This window comes from Sciurus vulgaris (genome assembly GCF_902686455.1).
Source record: "Sciurus vulgaris genome assembly, chromosome: 4".
Classification (NCBI taxonomy): domain Eukaryota; kingdom Metazoa; phylum Chordata; class Mammalia; order Rodentia; family Sciuridae; genus Sciurus; species Sciurus vulgaris.
The window spans coordinates 11,455,157-11,477,842 of NC_136464.1; the positions used below are offsets into that span (position 1 = coordinate 11,455,157).

The 22,686-nt window shown below is 37.6% G+C and overlaps 1 protein-coding gene across 1 annotated transcript in view; it reads right to left on the bottom strand.

Moving 5' to 3' along the window:
- Nucleotides 1–22,686, bottom strand: part of INPP5F (inositol polyphosphate-5-phosphatase F) — an 86,443-nt gene that overhangs the window by 46,982 nt on the left and 16,775 nt on the right. The window contains 1 exon segment of the mRNA XM_079137152.1: nt 22,122–22,202. Within this exon segment, the coding sequence (XP_078993278.1) occupies nt 22,122–22,202 (81 nt within the window).

The following is a 22,686-nucleotide window of genomic DNA, read 5'->3' on the forward strand; positions in this document are numbered from 1 at the left end:
GCCAAAAATAAGCAATGGAGAAAAGATAGCCTCTTCAACAAATGGTGCTGGGAAAACTGGAAATTCATATGCAACAGAATGAAACTAAACCCCTATCTCTCACCCTGCACAAAACTCAACTCACAATGGATCAAGGACCTTGAAATCAGACCAGAGACCCTGCATCTTATAGAAGAAAAAGTAGGTCCAAATCTTCACCTTGTTGGCTTAGGATCAGACTTCCTTAACAGGACTGCCATAGCACAAGAAATAAAAGTAAGAATCAATAACTGGGATAGATTCAAACTAGAAAGCTTTCTCTCAGCAAAGGAAACTATCAGCAATGTGAAGAGAAAGCCTACAGAGTGGGAGAATATCTTTGCCTCTCATACTTCAGATAGAGCACTAATTTCCAGAATACATAAAGAACTCAAAAAACTCTACACCAAGAATACAAATAACCCAATCAACAAATGGGCTAAGGAAATGAACAGACACTTCACAGAAGAAGATCTACAAGCAATCAACAGATATATGAAAAAATGTTCAACACATTATGTTAGCAATAAGAAATGCAAATCGAAACTACACTAAGATTCCATCTCACCCCAATTAGAATGGCGATTATCGAGAACACAAGCAACAATAGGTGTTGGAGAGGATGTGGGGAAAAAGGTACACTCGTACATTGCTGGTGGGCCTGCAAATTAGTGCAGCCACTCTGGAAAGCAGTGTGGAGATTCCTTAGAAAACTTGGAATGCACCTACCATTTGACCCAGCTATCCCACTCCTCGGCCTATACCCAAAGGACTTAAAATCAACACACTACAGAGATACAGTCACATCAATGTTCATAGTAGCTCAATTCACAATAGCCAGACTATGGAACCAACCTAGATGCCCTTCAATTGATGAATGGATAAAGAAACTGTGGTATATATATACAATGGAATATTACTCAGCTATAAAGAATAATATAATTACGGCATTTGCAGGCAAATGGATGAAATTGGAGAATATCATGTTAAGTGAGATAAGCCAATCTCAAAAATCCAAAAGAGGAATGATCTCACTGATAAGCAGATGATGACACTTAATGGGGGGTGGGAGTGGGACAAGAATGGAGGAAGGAGAGACTGTATAGAGGGAAAAGAGAAGTGGTAGGGATGGGGGGGAAGGAAAAAAATAATGGAAACAATCAAACATCATTACTCTATGTAAATTTATGTATATGCAAATGGTATGCTGTTACTCCATGTACAAACAGAAATAACATGTATCCCATTTGTTTACAATAAAAATAAATTAAAAAAAAAGAGATTATACTCTGCTCACCTTTCCTTCTTTTGTTAAGTTGCCAGTAAGAACACTTCCATGTTTCTCTGTCACTTCAAACTGATATCTAAACTAAAAAATGTAAACCAAATGACTCACTGTTCTTATATATTTTGAGGTTATGCTTAGATGCATATAATTTTTCTTTTTCTTTTTTCAGTGCTAAAGATCAAATCTAGAGCTCCACCACTCACTCCAACATGAGCTAAATCCCCAACCCAGCTATAAAATTTGTTAGATCATTCTAATGACTTGAACATTGTTATTTTTTTAGACAATTAGTTTTTTTTTTTTAATATATATATTTTTAGTTGTTGGTGGACACAATACCTTTATTTTATTTTTATGTGGGGCTGAGGATCAAACCCAGGGCCTCACGCATGCTAGGCAAGTGCTCTACCACTGCACCACAACCCCAGCACCTGAACATTGTTATTTTTCAATTGTCCCTATATATGCTTTTTGCACTATCGTCTAATTTGATATTAGCAAAGCTGCATCATTTTTCACTAGGTTAATGTTTGCAAAGGGTTTTTTAAAAATTTTACTTTCAACTTTTCTATATTTATATACCATATAAAGTGTCTTGAAAGCAGGATGTAGGTCGATTTTGCTCTTTCCATATGAAAATCTTTGGATTTTATATATGATGTCATTACCAATGTTTAGGATCATTCTTCCATCTTATTTTTCCCACTCATTCCATATACACCTTTTCTTGACTTCTTTTAAGTATTTAAATATAATTATTCCATATCTCCACTTTATTAGTCTTCTATAATCTTTTATTACTCTATTAGTAGTTAAACTGTAGGCGATGAACCCCAACTTACACAAGTCTAATGTAAATTAGTATTTTTTACCAGTTCCTAGACAGTGAAAGGACTTTAGAGTACTACCTCTTTTAACTCTAATGTTGTTATTGTTGTGTATTTTATTTCTACATTAAATTTAAACACTGTATGGATCCAAATTCATTTACATTTACCACCTTACTTCCCCTTTCCATTAATCTTCATCCCTCCTACATCCCCACACTGCTTGAAGAACTCTAATAATTTTTTTCTTTTTTTGAGTGGAGAGACACTGATAACAAATTCTCTCAGTTGTTGCCTGGTTCAAAATGTCTTTAATTTTTGAAGACAGAATATTCTAAACAGGTAATCTGAAGATATCATTTGTTTTCTTCTTGGTTTCCATTGTCTCTGTCAAGGCTTATTATACACCTTTAATATGTGGTTTTTCTTTGGCTGCTTTGGGATATCCTATTTGTCTTTAATTTTCATCCGTTTTAATATGAGGCACTTAAGTGTAGTTTTCTTTTATATTTTCCCCTTGGGGATCAAAGGCCTTGAATCTGTGGCACTGTCCAACCAATTAGTTGATTTTGGAAAATTCTTGGCCATTATCTCATCATACATTTGTAAAGATAGAAAGAGCCCGCACCTGTGTAAATACAAATACGAGGCTCTTCCCAAACTGCCCTCAACCCCTCATAAAAGCTGCAAAGAATTTTCGTCTCTTATCTGTAAAGGCCAGGTGGCTGACCCAAAAGCAAACTTTGCTGGCACAAAAGCAAACTTAAAGATAATGACAACCCTCCTCTCGGAGGTCAGGGTGACCCACAACTTAAAATGACATGCTTTGTATACAATTTTATATGTTAGCCAATCAAAAAGAACACTGTAAAACTGTTTGCCTTTTATTATAAAAAGCCTGCTAAACCAGGCTCAGGGCCTCTTAGCGTCACCGGTTACCGAGTGCTCGGAGGACCAGCCTCGAGCTTGCTAACAAATGACTGTTGCTTGCATTGATCGTGGTCTCTGGTGGTCTTTGTGGGGTCTCAAGCCGCTGGGCACAACACATTCTAGTCCATTGCTGAGCTATACCTCTGGGCTATGGATGTAGGTCTATAGTGGGCCACTTGCCAAGTATGTGGGAGGTTCTGGGTTCAATCAATCCGCAGCACCACCGGGGGGGAAAAAAAATTTTTAGTTTCTTTTTGTTCATTTTAAATTTTTTTGTAATTTTAGATGGGCAGAATGCCTTTATTTTATTTGTTTATTTTATGCAGTGCTAAGGACCAAACCCAGTACCTCACCCATGCTAGGTAAGCACGCTGCCACTGAGCTACGGCCTCAGCCCAATTGTGCTTCTTGACCACATTTTTAAAAATATGTGAAGTAGTCAGGCACAGTGGTGCATGCCTGTAACCCCAGCAGCTTGGGAGGCTGAGACAGAACAATCAAAAGTTTGAGGCCAGCCTCAGCAACTTAGTGAGACCCTAAACAATTTAGTGAGAATCTGTCTCAAAATAAAAAATAAATAAAATTTAAAAAGGGTTGGGGATGTAGCTCAGTGGTAAAGCACCCCTGGGTTAAAGTCCCAGGACCCCTTCCCCACAGAAAAAAGAACTGGGATATTTAGCCGAACCTTTGTTTTTCTGGTTTTTGTTTTGTTTCTTTGTTTTGATAGTACTGGGAAATGACAAGGATGCTTTACCACTATATCCCCAGTCCTTTTTATTTGAGACAGGGTGCCTTGGCTGATCTCAAACTTGTGATCCACCTGCCTCAGTCTCCCAAGTCACTGGGATTATAGGCATGCACTCCTATACCCAGTAGCTAAAGTTATTTCTAAACAAAATGTAATGGCTTTGCTCCTCCAGACTGATTAGAGTAAAATTTAAGCAGACAGACATGACTTAAAGACAGAATTGTTACGGAAAAAAAAAAAAATGAAGAAGTCAAACTTAATGATTTGAAAAAATTTCAGCCTATCCATATCGTCCAAAATGAGAAAATACTAATGCAAATCAGTATGGCTGTGAACTACAGACTTAATCAGTCACCCTAGCAAGAAAACTGCCAGTTTGAGCTTAAGGGGAAGGAGTTGAAAAAGAAGAAAGGATGACTGTCAGATCTTTTAGATTTTACAAGACAACCACAGAGTTATCTGGCTGAGAATGTGCACTATTGTTCAAAATAAGGGAAAAATAACCCTGTAGGTGATTTGAAGATCATCAGGTTGTATTCTTGGTTTCAAGAGAGGACTACTGACTGACTTAACAGGCCAGAGAGCTTCTACCCAAATCCCTGAACAAGCCCACCCAGCAGAGCCCTAGGGTTGCAACCCTTCCTGGGTAGAATTGTGGAGGCAGGACCTTCCAGTAAGTAGATCTGAAAGGTGGGGCCTTCTACCTTAGTAGGCTTAGGGTACAGAACACTAAGCCAAAAAGGATTATTCTCAAGCCCAAGATCTCAAGGAGTTTGCCTCATAGTTTGGACTGGCTTCATTATCCCTTTCTTCTTTCTCTTTTCTGGAATGACACTGCCTATCCTATGCCTTTCCCCATTATTGAATTTTGGAAGCATTTAACTTGTGTAGTTTCATAGGTTTGCAGCTGAAGAGCCATTTGCCTCAGGATGAATCATATCTTAAGTCTCATACCTGATTTAGATGATGTTTGGATGAGACTTTGGATTTTAGAGTTTACAACTGATGGTGGAACAAGTTAAGATTTTGAGGGCTACCAGGATGCAATGTATGTATTTTGCATGTGAAAAGAACATGAACAGGAAGGGATGGATGGCAAAGGTGGAATACCATAGGCTAACTGTTTGTCACCCCTAAATTCATATGCTAAAATTCTAATCCTCAATATATGGCATTAGGATGTGGGGCCTTTGGTAGATGACTAGGTTATGAAGGCTCCAGCCTCACAGTAAAAAATTAGTAACCTCATAAAAGAAAACTAGAATAAAATAAAATAAAAACAAAAAGAGAACCAGGAAAGATCCTTTGTTTCTGCTGCCACGCAAAATCTCATGAGAAGAGACCATGTATGAACTAGAAAGTAAACTCTCATCAGACACCAAATCTCTTGGTGGTGGTTTTTTTTTTTTTTTTTTGGTGCTGGGGATTGAACCCAGGGCCTTGTGCATATGAAGCAAAAACCCTACCAACTGAGCTATATCCCCAGCTCAAATCTCCTGGAAGTCTCTTGGACTTCCCAGTCTCCAGAACTGGAGAAATAAATACCTGCTATTTATGTCAACTGATGCATGGCAAACATTATGGCAGAACTATATACTATTATATTAACATGCTATACATTCTAAGAGAATCTAAAAATGGGTTATCTTAATAGCTTATCCAAAAACAAATTATATTCCAATTTGAAGGAGTCTACCTTTAAAAAAAAAAAAAAAAAAAAAATCTTTGGTAGGAATTTAAATTCAGTCCTAAGTGCACATAAAACCTACTTCATTGATACCTATTACATAAGCTATTAATTGGCCAATAGTACTTTTATTTTATTTATGTATGTATGCACTTATTTATTTTGGTACTGGGAATTGAACCGAGGGGCTCTTTAACACTGAGCTACATTCCCAGCCCCCCCCCTTTTTTTTTCTTTTAAGACAGGGTCTCAGTAGGTTACTTAGGGTCTTGCTAAATTGCTGAAGCTGGCTTCAAACTTGGGTTTCTCCTGTCTCAGACTCCCAAGTTACTGGGATTACAGGAATGCACCACTGCACCTGGCTCAGTTTGTACTTTTAAATGAATATAAGCACAAGTCTATACAGGTTTTCTGCAAATATGCATGAATTTAAATTTCTACTGAAAATATGAATTCATGCTATATTTAATGCAATATTTTTTGTTTTATATTTAAAGCCATTTCTATTTTTTAAACTATAAGAAATGCTTTTTTCCCTAATGTTAGTAGAGTACCATATTATCCCTGAATATATTTCAAGAAACACCATATATCAATTAAGTGAAATAACAAGTAACAATACCACCACACCATGCTATTTTTTTTTTCTTTTTTCAACGTAAGGTATTAGGTCCAAGGCTTAACATCTATGCAGCCATTTTAAATTCTTACCATAAGTTGCTTTTCCACCCTAGAGGTGTACTTACAGAGAAAACAAGAGTTAAAATGTAACCTCCCGTTCCCACCTCCCATTAACCACCCCACTGGAATATCCCCTTACTTGTCCTGTCAGCCCATGGTGTAAGTTCTTAGAGGAGCAGCTCACAAGAGCTCATGCGACCTTACACAAGCCGTCCAAACCACCCCATAAAATACCCCAGAGCTAAGTTTTTCCTGCTTCTCTGTCTTTTCCCGAGTGATGGCTTTTGTCAGACCTTGACTGGCAAATAAAACTTTCTATGTGTGGATCTCCTTGCCTGGTTTCTGCATTGCTCATCCATGACACATTTGCCTTTCATCAGGTACCTGGTTACTAAAAGTACATCACTTGCTGTCAGTGACTAAAGCTAATTATTATACATTTGTTCATCTTTCACACATAGTAGCTATTCAGTATTTCTTGATGGGTTGTTCTGTTGCTTACTTGCTTTCCTAAGTATGGGTTTATAGAAAACTGATGACTCATGGGGAGAAATCTAAGTTGAGCCATTTTTAATAGGCTCTATTTCAAAAATACCAAAGGATACTCAGTTTAACCTATGAAGTTTAGAACTGAAGTTAAATCCCTAATAAGAATACACCATAAAATTAAATAATCTACTATACTGTATAAAAATATAAACTCTTCTACATATAAAAAAATAGGAAAGTAAAAAAAAAAAAAGAGAGAGAGAAAAGGTGCTGAGCACAGTGGCACACTGCTATGATCCCAGCTACTCAGGAGGCTGAGGTAGGAGGATAAGTTGGAGGCCAGCCTAGGCAATTTAAGGAGACCCTGACTCAAAATAAAAAGCACTGAGGATGTAGCTCATTGATAAAGCAATCCTGGGTTCAATCCCCAGTACTGGAGAAAACAAAAAGTATTTAAAAACTAGAAAAATCTAACTTATAAAGTATCACTGGGCAAAATGATTTTCTATATGAAAGTACATTTTCCTGGTAACTATACCTTATCCCCCTAAATTGCTGTTTTCTTAAACATTTATTTAAAAATTACATACTTTATTATATTATACTGTATGACATACTTCCCTATTAAACCCCAGCATACTAAAAATAATCAGAACTTTTATTCATGACTCAAATTTTATCATGAAGACAAATTGGTGCTTTGAAAAGGGGCATAAGAATGCTTCAAGGTTGGAGTAACCAGTCTCTACACAAATGGACTCAAGCCCATTGCCAGTAACAAGCCTAATAATCAAGTCAATTAAGCAATGTGTTGCCCTCATTAACTGTTAGGGGGAAGACTAAGTGAGAACCTACTATGTTTTTTTCCTAATTAATACTCTTTAATGCTTCGTCAACATTTTTAAGAGAAATTGGGTTACATATACATATAGTTTTTACCCTTACTACTCACAGATTTTTACTTTTGAATCTCCCTACTTGACAAAATTTATTTGTAACTCCAAAATCAATACTAGTTACACTTTGGCAGACATTCATGAACACACACACAATACTGAAAATTTGAGCCACCTGATCCATATGTTCCTAGATGAGGTCAATTAAGGCAATGCTCTTCCAAATGAGTGTCCACCCTGTAAACAAGTACCCATTTTCCAGTCAATTTAGTGCCATAAATTCTGCATTTTTATACTTTTTGTTGATTTTGCACTGTTTAAAATAACATCAAGCTGGCACGGTGGCACACACCTATAATCCCAGCAGCCTGGGAGGCTGAGGCAAGAATCTTCCAAGTTCAGAGACAGCCTAAGAAACTTAGGCCTTAAGCAGCTCAGTGAGAACCTGTCTAAATAAAATTTTTTAAAAAGGCTGGGGATATGGTTCAGTGGTTAAGTGTCCCTGAGTTCAATCCCTGGTGCAAAAAAATAAAAAGTAAATAAAGATAAAATGACATCAAAACATAGTGTTCAATGCTACCTACTGTTTCTAAGGGCAAGAAGGCTGTGATGTGCCTTACAGAGAAAATATGTTACATAAGCTTCATTCGGGCATCAGTTATAATGTTGGTCATCAGTTCAATCATCATCATCAAATCAATAATACATATTAAATATATTTAAATAGAAACAGACATAAAGCAGGACATGTTGGCACACACCTATAACCCCAGCCACTCGGGAGGCTGAGGCAGGAGGATCACGAGTTCAAGGACAGTCTGGGCAATTTAACAAGACCCTATCTCAAAATAGATAAATAAATAAAGGACAGTGGACAGAGGTACAGCACATAACTCAAGACCCTGGGTTCAATCCCCCTGCCAAAAAAAAAAAAACAAACACACATAATATAAGTTCATATGTTGACTGGTTGATCAAAATGTGATTGATGGCTGGCAAGAATCTAAGCCCTTCTTTCTCATACGAAAAATGGTTCAATACTCATCAATTTGGAATTTGTCGTGACTTTATAGAATATAACTGCTTCAGATAATGAACACCCATTATACACACAAATACATGTGTGTGTGTTGGTGAAAAATTTGATGATTACTACAAGGATTTATGCCACTGCTTACTGAGAACTTATTATGTTTACCAAGAATCCTCTTTCTTAAGTACAGCTAGCCCTAATAATAATTTGATTGAAATTGTTTCAAAAAGTTCAATAAGATTAAAAAATCCAGTAATATAAAGGAAGGAATAATATAAAAAGCAACCTTATAAGCAGCCCATGAAGTCATCTTATCATAGAATTCTCCACTCTTCCTGAGGTTAAAAACCAAATTTTTGCTACTGATGCCATAGGAAACACTGGAGAAGCAGGGCACAATGGCTCATGACTACTATCCCAGAGACTCAGGAGGCTGCAGCAGGAGGATCCCAACTTGAGGACAACCTCAGTAATGTATGAGACCCTGTCTCAAAATAAAAAATAAGCCAGGTGCAGTGGCCCACAACCTGTAATCCCAGTGGCTTGGGAGGCTGAGGTAGGAGGATCTTGAGTTCAAAGCCAGTCTCAGGAAAAGTGAGGTGCTGAGCAACTCAGTGAGACACTGTCTCTAAATAAAATATAAGATAGGCCTGGGGATGTGGCTCAGTGGTCGAGTACCCCTGAGTTCAATCCCTGGTACACAAAAAATAAAAATAAATAAATAAAAGGGCCAGGAATATAGCTCATTGGTAAAGCCCCCCTGGGTTAAATCCTGTGTGTGTGTGTGTGTGTGTGTGTGTGTGTGTATACATACAGAAATAAGTAGCATGCTTGTTAAACAACACTATGAGAGAGCTCAGAACTATGGGTCACATTATATGACTAGACAAAGTACTGTTACTCCAGGGAGACTGAACCAGCTGTAGCAAGGAGATTGGAGCTCAGATCAGAGTCAAGAGCAGTGAGAAATTCTAATGCATAAAAAACTGGAACAAGCTGAGAGGAGCAAAGAGAGAAGAATGGACCATTCAGCACATGGGCTAGGAACGAAGGAGAAAGTAAAGTGAACAAGAGGGAAGTGTGCAAAAAAAAAAAAAGATGAGAAGATGCCAAAGAAAGTAAATCCAAGCTGGGGCTGTAGCTCAGTGGTGCAGTGCTAGCCTAGCACATGTGAGGCACTGGGTTTGATCCTCAGCACCACATAAAAACAAACAAAATGAAGGTATTGTATCCTTCTACCACCAAAAATACTAAAAAAAAAAAAAAAAAGAAAAAAAAGAAAAAGTAAAATCCTCTCACACCAACAACTTACCTGCGTGCTCCACAGGGCCCTGCCGGGCGTCTGTTTCTTTCTGATGTCCTTGAGGAGTAGAGTTTTCCAGTGGCTTTATAGGCAAGTACTAAAATAATGCTAGTGCCACTCAAGTCACTCATCATTGAAATATACATTCCTTGTCATTAGTGCCATAGCAAGAAAGTTTCCATAGAGATCAGAAGATCAAAATCAATTCTGAAATCATATGCAAAATGTATTTTACCATCCAAATGACTACGACATCTTCACCACTTTAAAAGTGGAGGAAGAACAGATGGTGAGTACTATTTAATGAATGAGATCTACTTGAGTGAATTTTGTCTGTGATTGTTCGGTGCTATGAGGAGTATTCACTTAACTACTAAACAAAGAGACTCCATTGCCAAATTAATCAAGACTTCCGTCAATTTTCTCCTCAAACTATTTCTGAATATATCATGGGATATATATCTCTGCGAATGAGTCTCTTTACTTTTTAAATTCAGATACGTTACCCTAATTGAACTTATCCTCTCCTCTATCTTCACAATGCATTTTAACTTGAAGAGCTTTTATGGTCCATTTAAAATCTCAAGCCTAAAGCAAATTTTTTCACGGATGTCTGTATGGATATATGGCTATACTCTGGGCATTACACAGAAAATAAATGTTAAAAACATATCAATGATGTGGGCATTTGCACAGCTACGTACAAGGCCATGCACCATCTCTCCTCACTCCCCTCGCCTCTTACCCTTCCCACCAACCACAACCCCTGTCCATCAGCCCATACCCCACAACTCAATTCTTCAGGCCTCGAGTCACACATGCCTTCCTTAGGATGCCTTTCATCCAGGACTCCAACCCTACCTAGTCAGGCCCACAGTACCCTATACTTTTCTTCAGAAGCTTAAGTCTATAATAACAAAACTGTGACTGGGTGATTAATGACTGTGCTCACATTCAAGTCTCCAAGCCTGGAAGCTTCAAGTTCTGTTCGCCCTCCTGCCCCTGTGCTGAATGCAGGCGTTGGCACATAGTAAATACTCCATATCTTTTAAACTGATAAGTACTTACTGAATATTTTTGATAGCCCCTGCTGTTGGCCAGCACATAGGGACACAGCAAGTGGGCAAAACAGACAAAAAGCCCTGGTCCCTGTCTTGGCAGAGCTTATCCTCCAGAAAGGGAGCAGACTAAAAAATTAACATGTAATTACAATTGTGAGAAAAATTTTACTATCATTCTTACTTACTCCTGGAACATAAATTTAAAAATGTTGTTTTTCTTGGAGTTTTACTTTTCTATCATCTATTTGGTACATTACATATCCCTCCTACTTTCTGTCCTCATATTAATAAATTTCAACTGGCCAAACCAAAGCCAGACACATTCAAGCTGATAAAGACCATGTTATAAACTGGCTGAAAGCCAGCAAATGTCTGAGGAAACCTCACAACATAAAAAACACGTCAAAGGTTCTAAACGATTTTTTCTCAGCACTAGGGTTAATAGAACAATTTTTTGGTACAGTTTGCTTAAAAGAATGGGCAATTATTAGTCCATGGTTGTGATAACGCAATGAAAACTACTTTACGTGGGCTGGAGATGTGGCTTAGTGGTAAAGTGCTTGCCTGGCATGTGTGAGGCCCTGGGTTCGAGACTCAGAACCACATATTAATAAAGGTCCACTGACAAACCTCATTGCAAATCTATTTGTTATACTGCACATAATAACTGAACTCATCCTCTTTGTTTATTACAACAATATTGTTAACGTCTTCATAGGGGATATTTGGTTTAGGGCTGCATATTGTCTGTACTAGGTGCTAATATTGATCTCCCCCTTAAAGAAGAGGTCACTATAAGCCTATAGGGGGAAACTGCAATAGCCCAGATCTGCACTGCTAGAGGGGAATATATGTGACCAACATGAAAAAACAAGGGAAGAAAATGTTCCAAACAAACCTAGATTCTATATTAAAAGAATCCAGTGACAGCATGGTAAAAGAAATATCAGAAAAGGAGTTCAGAATATACATAATTAAAATGATTCATGAAGCAAAGGATGAGGCAATGAATGATCACTCCAATAAGCAGTTGGAAGAGCAACTGCAGGAAGCAAAAGATCATTTCAACAAAGAGATACAGATTCTCAAAAAAAAAAAAAAAAAAAAAAAAAAAAAAAAAAAAAAAAATCAAACAGAAATCCTTGAAATGAAGGAAACAATAAACCAAATAAAAACTCAATGGAAAGCATCACCAACAGACTAGACCACTTGGAAGACAGAACCTCAGACAATGAAGACAAATTATTTAATCTTGAAAATAAAGTTGCCCAAACAGAGAAGATGGTAAGACATCATGAATGGAACCTCCAAGAACTATGGGACATCGTGAAAAGATCAAATTCAAGAATTATTGGAATTGAAGGCATAGAGATACAAACCAAAGGAATGAACAACCTATTCAATGAAGTAATATCAGAAAATTTCCCAAACCTTAAGAATGAAATGGAAAATCAAACACAAGAGGCTGTAGAACACCAAGTGCACAAAATCACAACAGATCCACACCAAGGCACATTATAATGAAATGCCTAACATACAAAATAGGATTTTGAAGGCTGTGAGAGAAAAGCATCAGATTACATAAAGGGGGAAACCAATACAGATATCAGTAGAATCCTATACCCAGCAAAACTACCCTTCAGATTTTTGTTGTTGTTGTTAAATTGTTTTTAATTTTTTTTTTTTTAAGCCGTAGGTGGACACAATACCTCTATTTATATGTGGTGCTGAGGATTGAACCCAGGGCTGCATGCATGCAAGGCAAGCACTCTACCACTGAGCCACAACCCCAGCCCCTAACCTTCAGATTTGAAGACGAAATAAAATCCTTCCATGATAAAAGTTAAAAGAATTTACAATAGAAAGCCCGTACTACAGAACATTCTCAGCAAATATTCCATGAGGAGGAAATGAAAAACAACAATGTAGGTCAGCAAAGGGAGGAACTAACTTAAAGGAAAAACCAATCAAAGGAGAAACCAAGTCAAGTTAAAAACCAAAAATAAGCCCAAATGACTGGGAATACAAATCATCTCTCAATAATAACCCTGAATGTTAATGGCCTAAACTCATCAATCAAAAGACATAGACTGGCATATTGGATTAAAAAGAAAGACCCAACAATATGCTGCTCTCAAGAGACTCAGCTCACAGAAAAGGATATCCACAGACTAAAGGTGAAAGAATGGGAATATCATGCACACAGACTCAGTAAAAAAAGGTGGGGGCTTCCATCTTGTATCAAATAAAGAGGACTTCAACTCAAAGTTAGTCAGAAAGGATAAAGAAGGACATTTCATACTGCTTAAGGGAACCATAAATCAGGAAGAAATAAAAATCAAATATTTATGCCCCAACCAACAGCACATCCATGTGCATCAAACAAATCCTTCTCAATTCCAGGAATCAAATAAGCCACAACATGATGATTCTGGGTGACTTTACCACACCGCTGTCACCACTGGATAGATCTTCCAACCAAAAACTAAATAAAGAAACCACAGAACGCAATAACACAATCAATAACTTAGACTTAACAGACACATATAGAATATTCCATCCATCAACAAGCAAATACACTTTCTTCTCAGCAGCACATGGATCCTTCTCTAAAATAGACCATATGTTATGCCACAAAGCAGCCCTTGTAAATGCAAAAAAATATATACTACCTTGTGTTCTATCAGATCATAATGGAATGAAATTAGAAATCAATGACAAAATAAAAAACAAACTAATCCAACACCTGGAGACTAAATAATATGCTATTGAATGAAGCATGGATAACAGAAAACACAAGGGAGGAGATAAAAAAAAAATTCTTAGGGGTAAATGAGAATTGCAATACAACATATCAAAATCTCTGAGACACTATGAAAGCAGTACTAAGAGGAAAATTCATTGCATGGAGTGCATTCAAGAACAGAATAAAAAAGTCAACAACTAAATGACCTAAGATTATAGCTCAAAGCCCTAGAAAAAGAGGAACAGAATAACAGCAAAACTAGTAGAAGACAGGAAATAATTAAAATCAGAGCTGAAATCAATGAAATTGAAACGAAAGAAACAATTCAAAAAACTGACAAAAGAAAGTTGGTTCTTTGAAAAAGTAAACAAAATAGACAAATACTCAGCCACACTAAGAAAGAGGAGAAAACTCAAATTACTAAAATTCATGATGAAAAAGGAAATATCACAACAGACACCACTGAAATACATAGCATGAGAAGCAACTTTGAAAATCTATACTCCAACAAAATAGAAAATATAAAAGACATCAACAAATTTCTAGAGACATATGATCCTCCCAAACTGAACCAGGAGAACATACACAATTTAAACATCAACTTCAAGCAATGAAATAGAAGAAGCCATCAAAAGCCTACCAACCAAGAAAAGCTCGGGACCAGACAGATTCTCAGCTGAGTTCTACGAGACCTTCAAAGAAGAACTTATACCAATACTCCTCAAAGTATTCCAGGATGTAGAAAAGGAAGGAACCCTTCCAAATTCATTCTATGAAGCTAGTATCACTCTGATACCAAAACCAGACAAAGACACATCAAGGAAAGAAAATTTTAGACTGGTATCTCTGATGAATATAGACACAAAAATCCTTAACAAAATTCTGGCAAATCGCATACAAAAACATATTAAGAAGATAGTGCACCACGATCAAGTGGGGTTCATCCCAGGGATGCAAGGTTGGTTCAATATCCAGAAATCAATAATGTAATTCATCACATCAACAGACTTAAGGTTAAGAATCATATGATTATTTCAATAGATGAAGAGAAAGTGTTTGAAAAATACAACATCCCTTCATGCTCAAAACACTAGAAAAAATAGGGATAGTGGGAACATATCTCAACGTTGTAAAGGCTATTTATGCTAAACCCACAGCCAACATCATTCTTAATGCAGAAAAACTGAAAGCATTTCCTTTAAAAACTGGAACAAGACAGTGATGCCCTCTTGTTCACCACTTCTATTCAACATCGTCCTTGAAATACTAGCCAGAGCAATTAGAAAGACCAAAGAAATTAAAGGAATACAAATAAGAAAAGAAGAAACTCAAGCTCTCGATATTTGCTGATAACAAGATTCTGTATTTCGAGGATCCAAAAAAAATCCACCAGAAAACTTCTAGACCTAATAAATGAATTCAGCAAAATAGCAGGATATAAAATCAACACACGTAAATCTAAAGCATTTTTATTCATAAGTGATGTATCATCTGAAAGGGAAATGAGGAAAACAACTCCATTCACAATAGCCTCAAAAAATAAATAAATAAATAAATAAATAAATAAATAAATAAAACACTTGGGAATCTAACCAAAGAGGTGAAAGATCTCTACAATGAAATCTATAGGACATTAACAAAAGAAACTGAAGAAGACCTTAGAAGATGGAAAGATCTCCCATGTTCTTGGATAGGCAGAATTAATATTATCAAAATGGCCATACTTCCAAACGCACTATACAGATTTAACAAAATTCCAATTAAAATTCCAATGACATGTCTAATAGAAATACAGAAAACAATCATGAAATTCATCTGGAAGAACAAAAGACCCAGAATAGCCAAAGCAATCCTGGGCAGGAAGAGGGATGCAGGAGATATCACAATACCAGACCTTAAACTCTACTATAGAGAAATAGTAACAAAAACAGCATGGTACTGGCACCAAGATAGACAGGCAGATCAATGATACAGGAGAGAAGACACAGAGACATACCCACATAAGTACAGTTAACTCAAAGGTGCCAAAAACATACAATGGATAAAAGATAGCCTGTTCAACAAATGGTGCTGGCAAAACTGGAAATCCATATGCAATAAAATGAAATTAAACCCCTATCTCTCATCCTGTACAAAACTCAACTCAAAATGGATCAAGGATCTAAGAATTATACCTGAAACCCTTCACCATGAGAAGAAAGAGTAGGCCCAAATCTCTATTGCATTGGCTTAGGACCACACTTCCTTAACAAAATCCCCATAGCACAAGAAATAAAAGCAAGAATCAATAAATGGGATAGATTCAAACTAAAAAGCTTCTTCTCAGTAAAGGAAACAATCAATGTGAAAAGAGAGCCTACAGGGTGGGAGAAAATCTTTTCCACACACATTTCAGACAGAGTACTAATCTCCAAAATTTATAAAGACCTTAAAAAAACTTCACACCAAAAATACAAAGAACCCAATCAATAAATGGGCCAAGGAATGGGCCCCACCATTTGACCCAGCTATCCCACGCCTCAGTTTATACCCAAAGGACTTAAAGTCAGCATACTACAGTGATGCAGCCACATCAATGTTCATAGTTGCTCAATTCACAATAGCTAGATTGTGGAACCAACCAAGATGCCCTTCAATTGATGAATGGATAAAGAAACTGTGGTATATATACACAATGGAATATTACTCAGCCATAAAGAAGAATAAAATTATGGCATTTGCTGGTAAATGGATGAAGTTGGAGAATATCATGCTAAGCGAAATAGGCCAAGCCCAAAGGCCGAATGTTTTCTCTGATAAGTGGATGACAATACATAACCAGGGAAGGTGGTGGGGGGTGGGGGAGAAGGAAATTTGGATGGTGTAGAGAAAAATGGGTGGGAGGTGGATGGGGGAAGGAAAGACAGTAGAATGAGACAGACAGTATTACCATATATATGTGTGTGTGTGTGTATATATATATATATATATATATGTATGATTATACGAATGGTATGAATCTACATTGTGTACAACCATAGAAATGAGAAGTTGTGCCCCCCCCAAAAATAAAGAAATAAAGACAACTTTAAAATTCTTCCAACACATATATTTTAAAGGGGTACACAGATTATGAAATCTAATTTCCATTGCTACTAATATTTTACTATTAAAAGCATTACTTTTTACGGTGTCTCACAATGGAATTTTTAGTGACTCATCATCATTACAGTTTCGACAAATACAAACATCAGAAAAATAGTCCAACTTTTAAATTTTTTCAAAATTGTATATTGAGAACTTAGGTGGTTCTCTAAGAGTATCTGACAGCTCTTAGAATCTTAAAAGAAAAATGTTCATATCATTGTATACTGCTTACTAGAACCAAGAACTCAGTGTGTTTCATTAAATCCTCACAATAACCACATCAAGGAAATTGTATCATCTCTGTCTTACAGACTACAACTGGGGTTTAGATGAAGTGCTCAGACCCAGGGACACTGTGGAGATCTTTCAGGATTAATCCACCTCTGCAGTGGGCACCTGGTCAATGACATTTGGAAAATGGCCTATCATACCATGAATGAAACAAAGGTAAGAAACAGGAATCAGTAGTATTAGATCAGAGGGTATTCTCTTTGAAACACTTTGTAGTGAACATTTCAATGGACATTAGGTTTCCTGTTATGTGGTCTGACCCATCAAAATTCATCCTAATCCCCAGTGTCTCAGAATGTGGCTGTATTTGAAGATGAGGTTTTCAAAAAGGTAATTATGCTGGGCTGGGGCTGTAGCTCAGTGGCAGAGCGCTTGCCTAGCACATGTGAGGCACCAGGTTTGATCCTCAGCAACCACATAAAAATAACAAATGAAATAAAGGCATTCTGTCCATCTACAACTACAAAAAAATTTTTTTTTAAAAAAGGTAATTATGTTAAAATGCACTCATCAGGGTGGGCTCTAATCCAATACAGCAAGTGTTATTCATTATAACATTAGGAAATTAAGACACACACAATCATAGAGGAAGACTGGGGAATACAGTCACCTATAGGCCAAGGAGAGAGGACTCTATGAAGAAAACAACCCTGCTCACACCTTGATCTCCTTGACTTCTGACCTCCAGAATTTGAAAAATAAAATTCTATTGTTTAAGCCAACCAGCCTGTGGCACTCTGTTCTGGCAGCCCTAGCAAACTAATACCATTCCTAAGTCACGAGAGCCTGCTACATGCCTCAGAGCTTAGAGTTCAGTGACAATCAGGAACAGTGGCACAGCTCACCCACGCCATTTTAAGACTGTCAATGACATTTGTTCAAATTTATGTTCCCATCACCCTAGGCAAGAACAAAATTTGTGCATTAATATGTAGAGAATCAGTAGGAGGGAAACAGGAGTGAAAGAGAGTTTAAGCACAGACATTTTATTCCTTTCCCCCTCTAACCAACAAAGATAAAATGTTCTCATGGGGAAATGCCCCCAAAGTGATCTGCTCAGTTCTGAAGCAGCTCCTTTCGGCCAATCTAACCCTCAGCAAAAGTGTTAGCACACACATGGAGAAGATGGGATGAGGCATCCTTGGAATAGAGGATGACAGGGAAAATAAGAAGAGAAAGATGGAGGCTCAAGGGCAAGAAGTTGGGACAGAATGACAGAGAGGGCTTGCAGAGGGAAAGAGGAACAACAAAGGGCCCCAAAGGCTTTTTGCTTCCTCCAGGCTCCCTTTCTTCAGAAACAAACCTGTTAAGTGATTGGACAAGGTCAGGGGCTGGGGTGGAGGGATTTGAGGATTGGGACAGTGAGAAATTAAAAAGATTTTCCCTGCCTATCTTTCCTTTTCTATATTTTCTTTCTCCAGTTCACTCTACTCTCCTCCACTCCCTCTTCAAAAACATCCCCCACAGGTACTTTCACTGCCTGTCAACCTCCTGTTCTGGGATGAAAGAAAAGCAAGGAAACAGAGGAAAAGGACGTATAAATGGGGGTTGACCACAGATGCCCATACATACACTGCATCATAAATTTAGCAGTCATTAATTTTATATTTGTACACTGCTGATAGGAGACTACTTTCGGGTTGTCTGTCAAGTCCAAACCCTCCTGCTCTGACTGCCACTCCCACCTCAGGGGAGTGGGTCTATGACACATTTAAGGTGACCAGGAAAGGCCTTTGATTAAGTTAGGCCAGTAAGTCTCTTTTCTAGAAGTCTGAACCAAACTCACTATTCCTTTTGATTGCTGGTCAGTCTCCACTGATTACAGATGTTGGTTTGAGGCACAAGGGTACATTTCATTAAAAAAAGATTTTTTTCTTAAATGCACAAAAACAGAAAAAGCACCCCCTCTCCCCCAAAAAGAATGAAGGAAATGTTGGAGAAGTGATGATCAGAGACCCATTCCAAGATATAATCTGAGTCTATACAATATTCACTTCCAGCTTTGGTCCCTTGGATTCCTTATAAAAATTTGTTTTTGTTTAACCTGGTAGGTTTGAATCACAAAGAGTCTTGATAAAATCGTGGTTTTCAATTTATTACGAACCTTCAGGTACATGATCTCATTTGAGATACACAATACCCTACAGAAACAATGAGAACAGTACTTGTACTCTTGTTTTACAGTTTAAGAAGTAGAGGCCCTTACACTTTGAGGTCTGTCTTCTTGGTACCTAGTCACAACGCTGAAAAGATGTCCAGGCTATCTAGAAAAGGAGGAGGACCCAACGAGAGGCCCGGTAGGATGATACCCATAGACAGGCCACATGAAGGTAAACTGAAACAACCTGGGCAAACTCACAGGTGAATACTGCTGCAAGAATGACCCCAGCCAACAGAAGAGATGAAAAGAACAGAAGAGCAGCTTAGTCAGACCATCATGAGATATTATGCATTATTCTTTTGAGCCATAGCTTTGGAATGGCTTATTACACACAACACATAAATGAAACTGTTAAGTAAGTTCCCTTATATCTCAAAGCTAATAAATAGAGCTTGAATCCTGGTCTCCTGACTGATTGCAGTGATTTATTCACTGCTCCAAGATGTGACTGAAATTAAAGAAAAATAATTCAGAAGTTTCATACATGTCATTTAAACAATAGAAAACGAATTTTAGCTCAGAACATCCAGCTGTGAAATTATCCTGTCAGCATGTAAATGAATTAAAAATATATGTATGTAAATGTGGACAGGTAGGAGAGTGTCATTAAAATACTTAGCCTGGTTACAGAATGACTAAATGCTTTTCTCTTCAGTGTCAAAAGAATTTTTTTAAAACCTACCAAAGACAGAGTATACAATGCTCAAAGCAGTATTATTTCTAATGGGGGGGTGAGGGAGAAGAAGAAGAAAGAAACAATATGCAATGACAGGAAAAAGGACAAATCATGATATATTCATATAATAGAGAAAATGTGAAATTCTAGTTTCATACATCAACATGAATAAACCTCAAAAATAAACAATAAAAAGTGAAAGAACACCCAGGCACAGTGGCACACATGTGTAATTCTAGCTACTCAGCAGGCTGAGGCAGGAAGACCACAAATTCAGGCCAGCCTCAGCAACTTAATGAGACCCAGACTCAAAATGAAAAAAGGATGGAGATGAGACTCAGTGGTAGAGCATTTGCTTTGCACGTTCAATATCCCAGTACTCCAAGGGCAGCGAGTAGGAGATAAAGAACACAAACAGCTTGATGTCCTATATAAAATCTCCAAAACACAAAACTTAACATATTTAAGATTCAATATGTAATAAAGCAACACTAAAAAATCAAAGAAATGATAACAAAATTCAAGATAGTTTTTTGCCAGGAATGGTAGTGTACACATGTGATTCCAGCTACTCAGGAGGCTTAAAGCAGGAGGAGCACAAATCTGAGACCAGCCTCAGAAATTTAGTGAGCTCCTGTCCCAAAACAAAATAAAAGGGGGTCAGGATGTAGCCTAATGATAGAACCCTCACCTCTGGGCTTAGTCCCCAGGACCACACACCCAAAAAAAGGCAGTAGGTTCTCTTCAAGAAAAGGAAACAGAACACACCTGGAGAAAGATACAGAGAGGGCTCCAAAGACACGAGTCATATTTCATTTCTGAATTTGGATGGTATATATATGTATTTTAGAGCAACCTCTACTGCACACATGTGATAACTTTTGGTATTTATAAAATATTTCATAACAAAAACAAATTTTTAAAACACAACCAAAGAATCTGGCAAAGGAAAATTAGACTGTCCCTGGAAATATGTGCTTTGTAATTCACCATAATCAACTTAATTTCCAAATGCATAATAATTTTACTTTTAAAAGAATAAAAGCCGGGTACAGTGGTGCATGTCTGTAATCCCAGCAGCTTGGGTGCTTGAGGCAGGAGGATTCAAGTTCAAAGCCAGCCTCAGCAAAGCAAGATGCTAAGCGGCTCAGTGAGATGCTATCTCTAATAAAATACCAAAAGAGGGCTGGGGATGTGGTCAGTGGTCTAGGACCCCTGAGTTCAATTCCTGGAACTCAAAAAAAAAGGGCAGGTGGGAGTCGGGAATGGGGGTGTGGCTCAGAGGTTAACTGCCTCTGAGTTCAACCCCGGTACCAAAAAAAGAAAGGTACACTATAGAGATATACAGTACTCCAGTTACACTGCAATGATGACGAAGCCTCCCGAAGTTCAGAGCATGTATTAAAGTCAATACCAAGGCAAACATGGGCATTTAAATGTAGTGCTTAAAATACTTCCTTTAGCCTTTTTTATATACCCACCTGTATAATACTTGTATTTTCTCACCAAAAAAATTCCCTCTGAACCCACAAAACAGGTTCGCACTTCCAGATGAGGCCCCAAATGACCTTGACTTTCCCTAAAAAGTCCCTAAAAAGAGCACACGGCGTACTAGGAGACCTTCTCTCCCCTGCCCAGAGCCAACTCTATCAGGAGCAAGCAGCTGACCCAAAGCCGCCTGAGCACAGGCTACTGGTTCCCGACTCTCCAGGTTTATACCTACTGTTTTCTCCCTTGAAGTCAATGTACTTGCTACATCTTTCCTCCACATAACCCACTACAATTCTCTAATAGTTATATATTTATTTCAGTGATTCATGTCTTTCTAAATTATAGCTCCATGAGGGTAACAGAGGGTCAGTTTTGTTCACTCTTGTGTCACACCAACTACCACAATTCCTAACACGCAGTAGGTCCATGAGGTTTTCTTTTAAACCAAAAGAATGAAAGGATTGTAATATTAAGCCTCCATTTCTCTACCTCCTTTTCTCTAAGTTTTATTTTATTTCATTAAACTTACATATAATATATCCACTTTGAGCAGACTCAAAATTTAGACAAAGGAATCAAAGCCATAGCGTAACCTACATGTATCCTCAAAGGGGAAAATGTCACAGAATGCCACATTGAATTTCAAAGTTTAAGATTACAGAAACATACCTGAATGAAGTTGAATTTTCCCAATAACACCTTCTACCAACCCCAAACAAATGGGATTCCAGGCAAGAAGTAGATCAGTAGCTAAAATAAAATAAGAAGCAATCATGAGAACTTGTCACCAGAAAACATATCAAAACAATATAGTAAGCAGCATATTTAAAAAGAATCAATGTTCCCGAAAAAGCAGTTATAAACATCCAGCACTGAATTCATTATCACAAAGCATTAAATCTCAGGCCTGAACAAGGCTTCTGATACCAGGAGAGCTCCAAGGGGAGAAATGACTTGAGAACTACTGCCCAGATGGAAAGCAGTATCTTGGCGCCCCTCAGTGGAGGAAAGAGCTGCTACAAGAGGGCAAACGGAAGGAACTGCTCAGTCCTATAACACAGGGCCAGTCCCAATTCCAAAGACAAGGCCTGAAGAACCACTACAGAATGGTCTACTTAAGTGAATTACACTCTGCTAAATTCCTTTTGTCAAAGGTGCTTACACCAAACAAAGCAAGCCACTGCTCTTTTATACAACTTATTGGGCATAAACAGTAGGAACCATTTCTATTTAT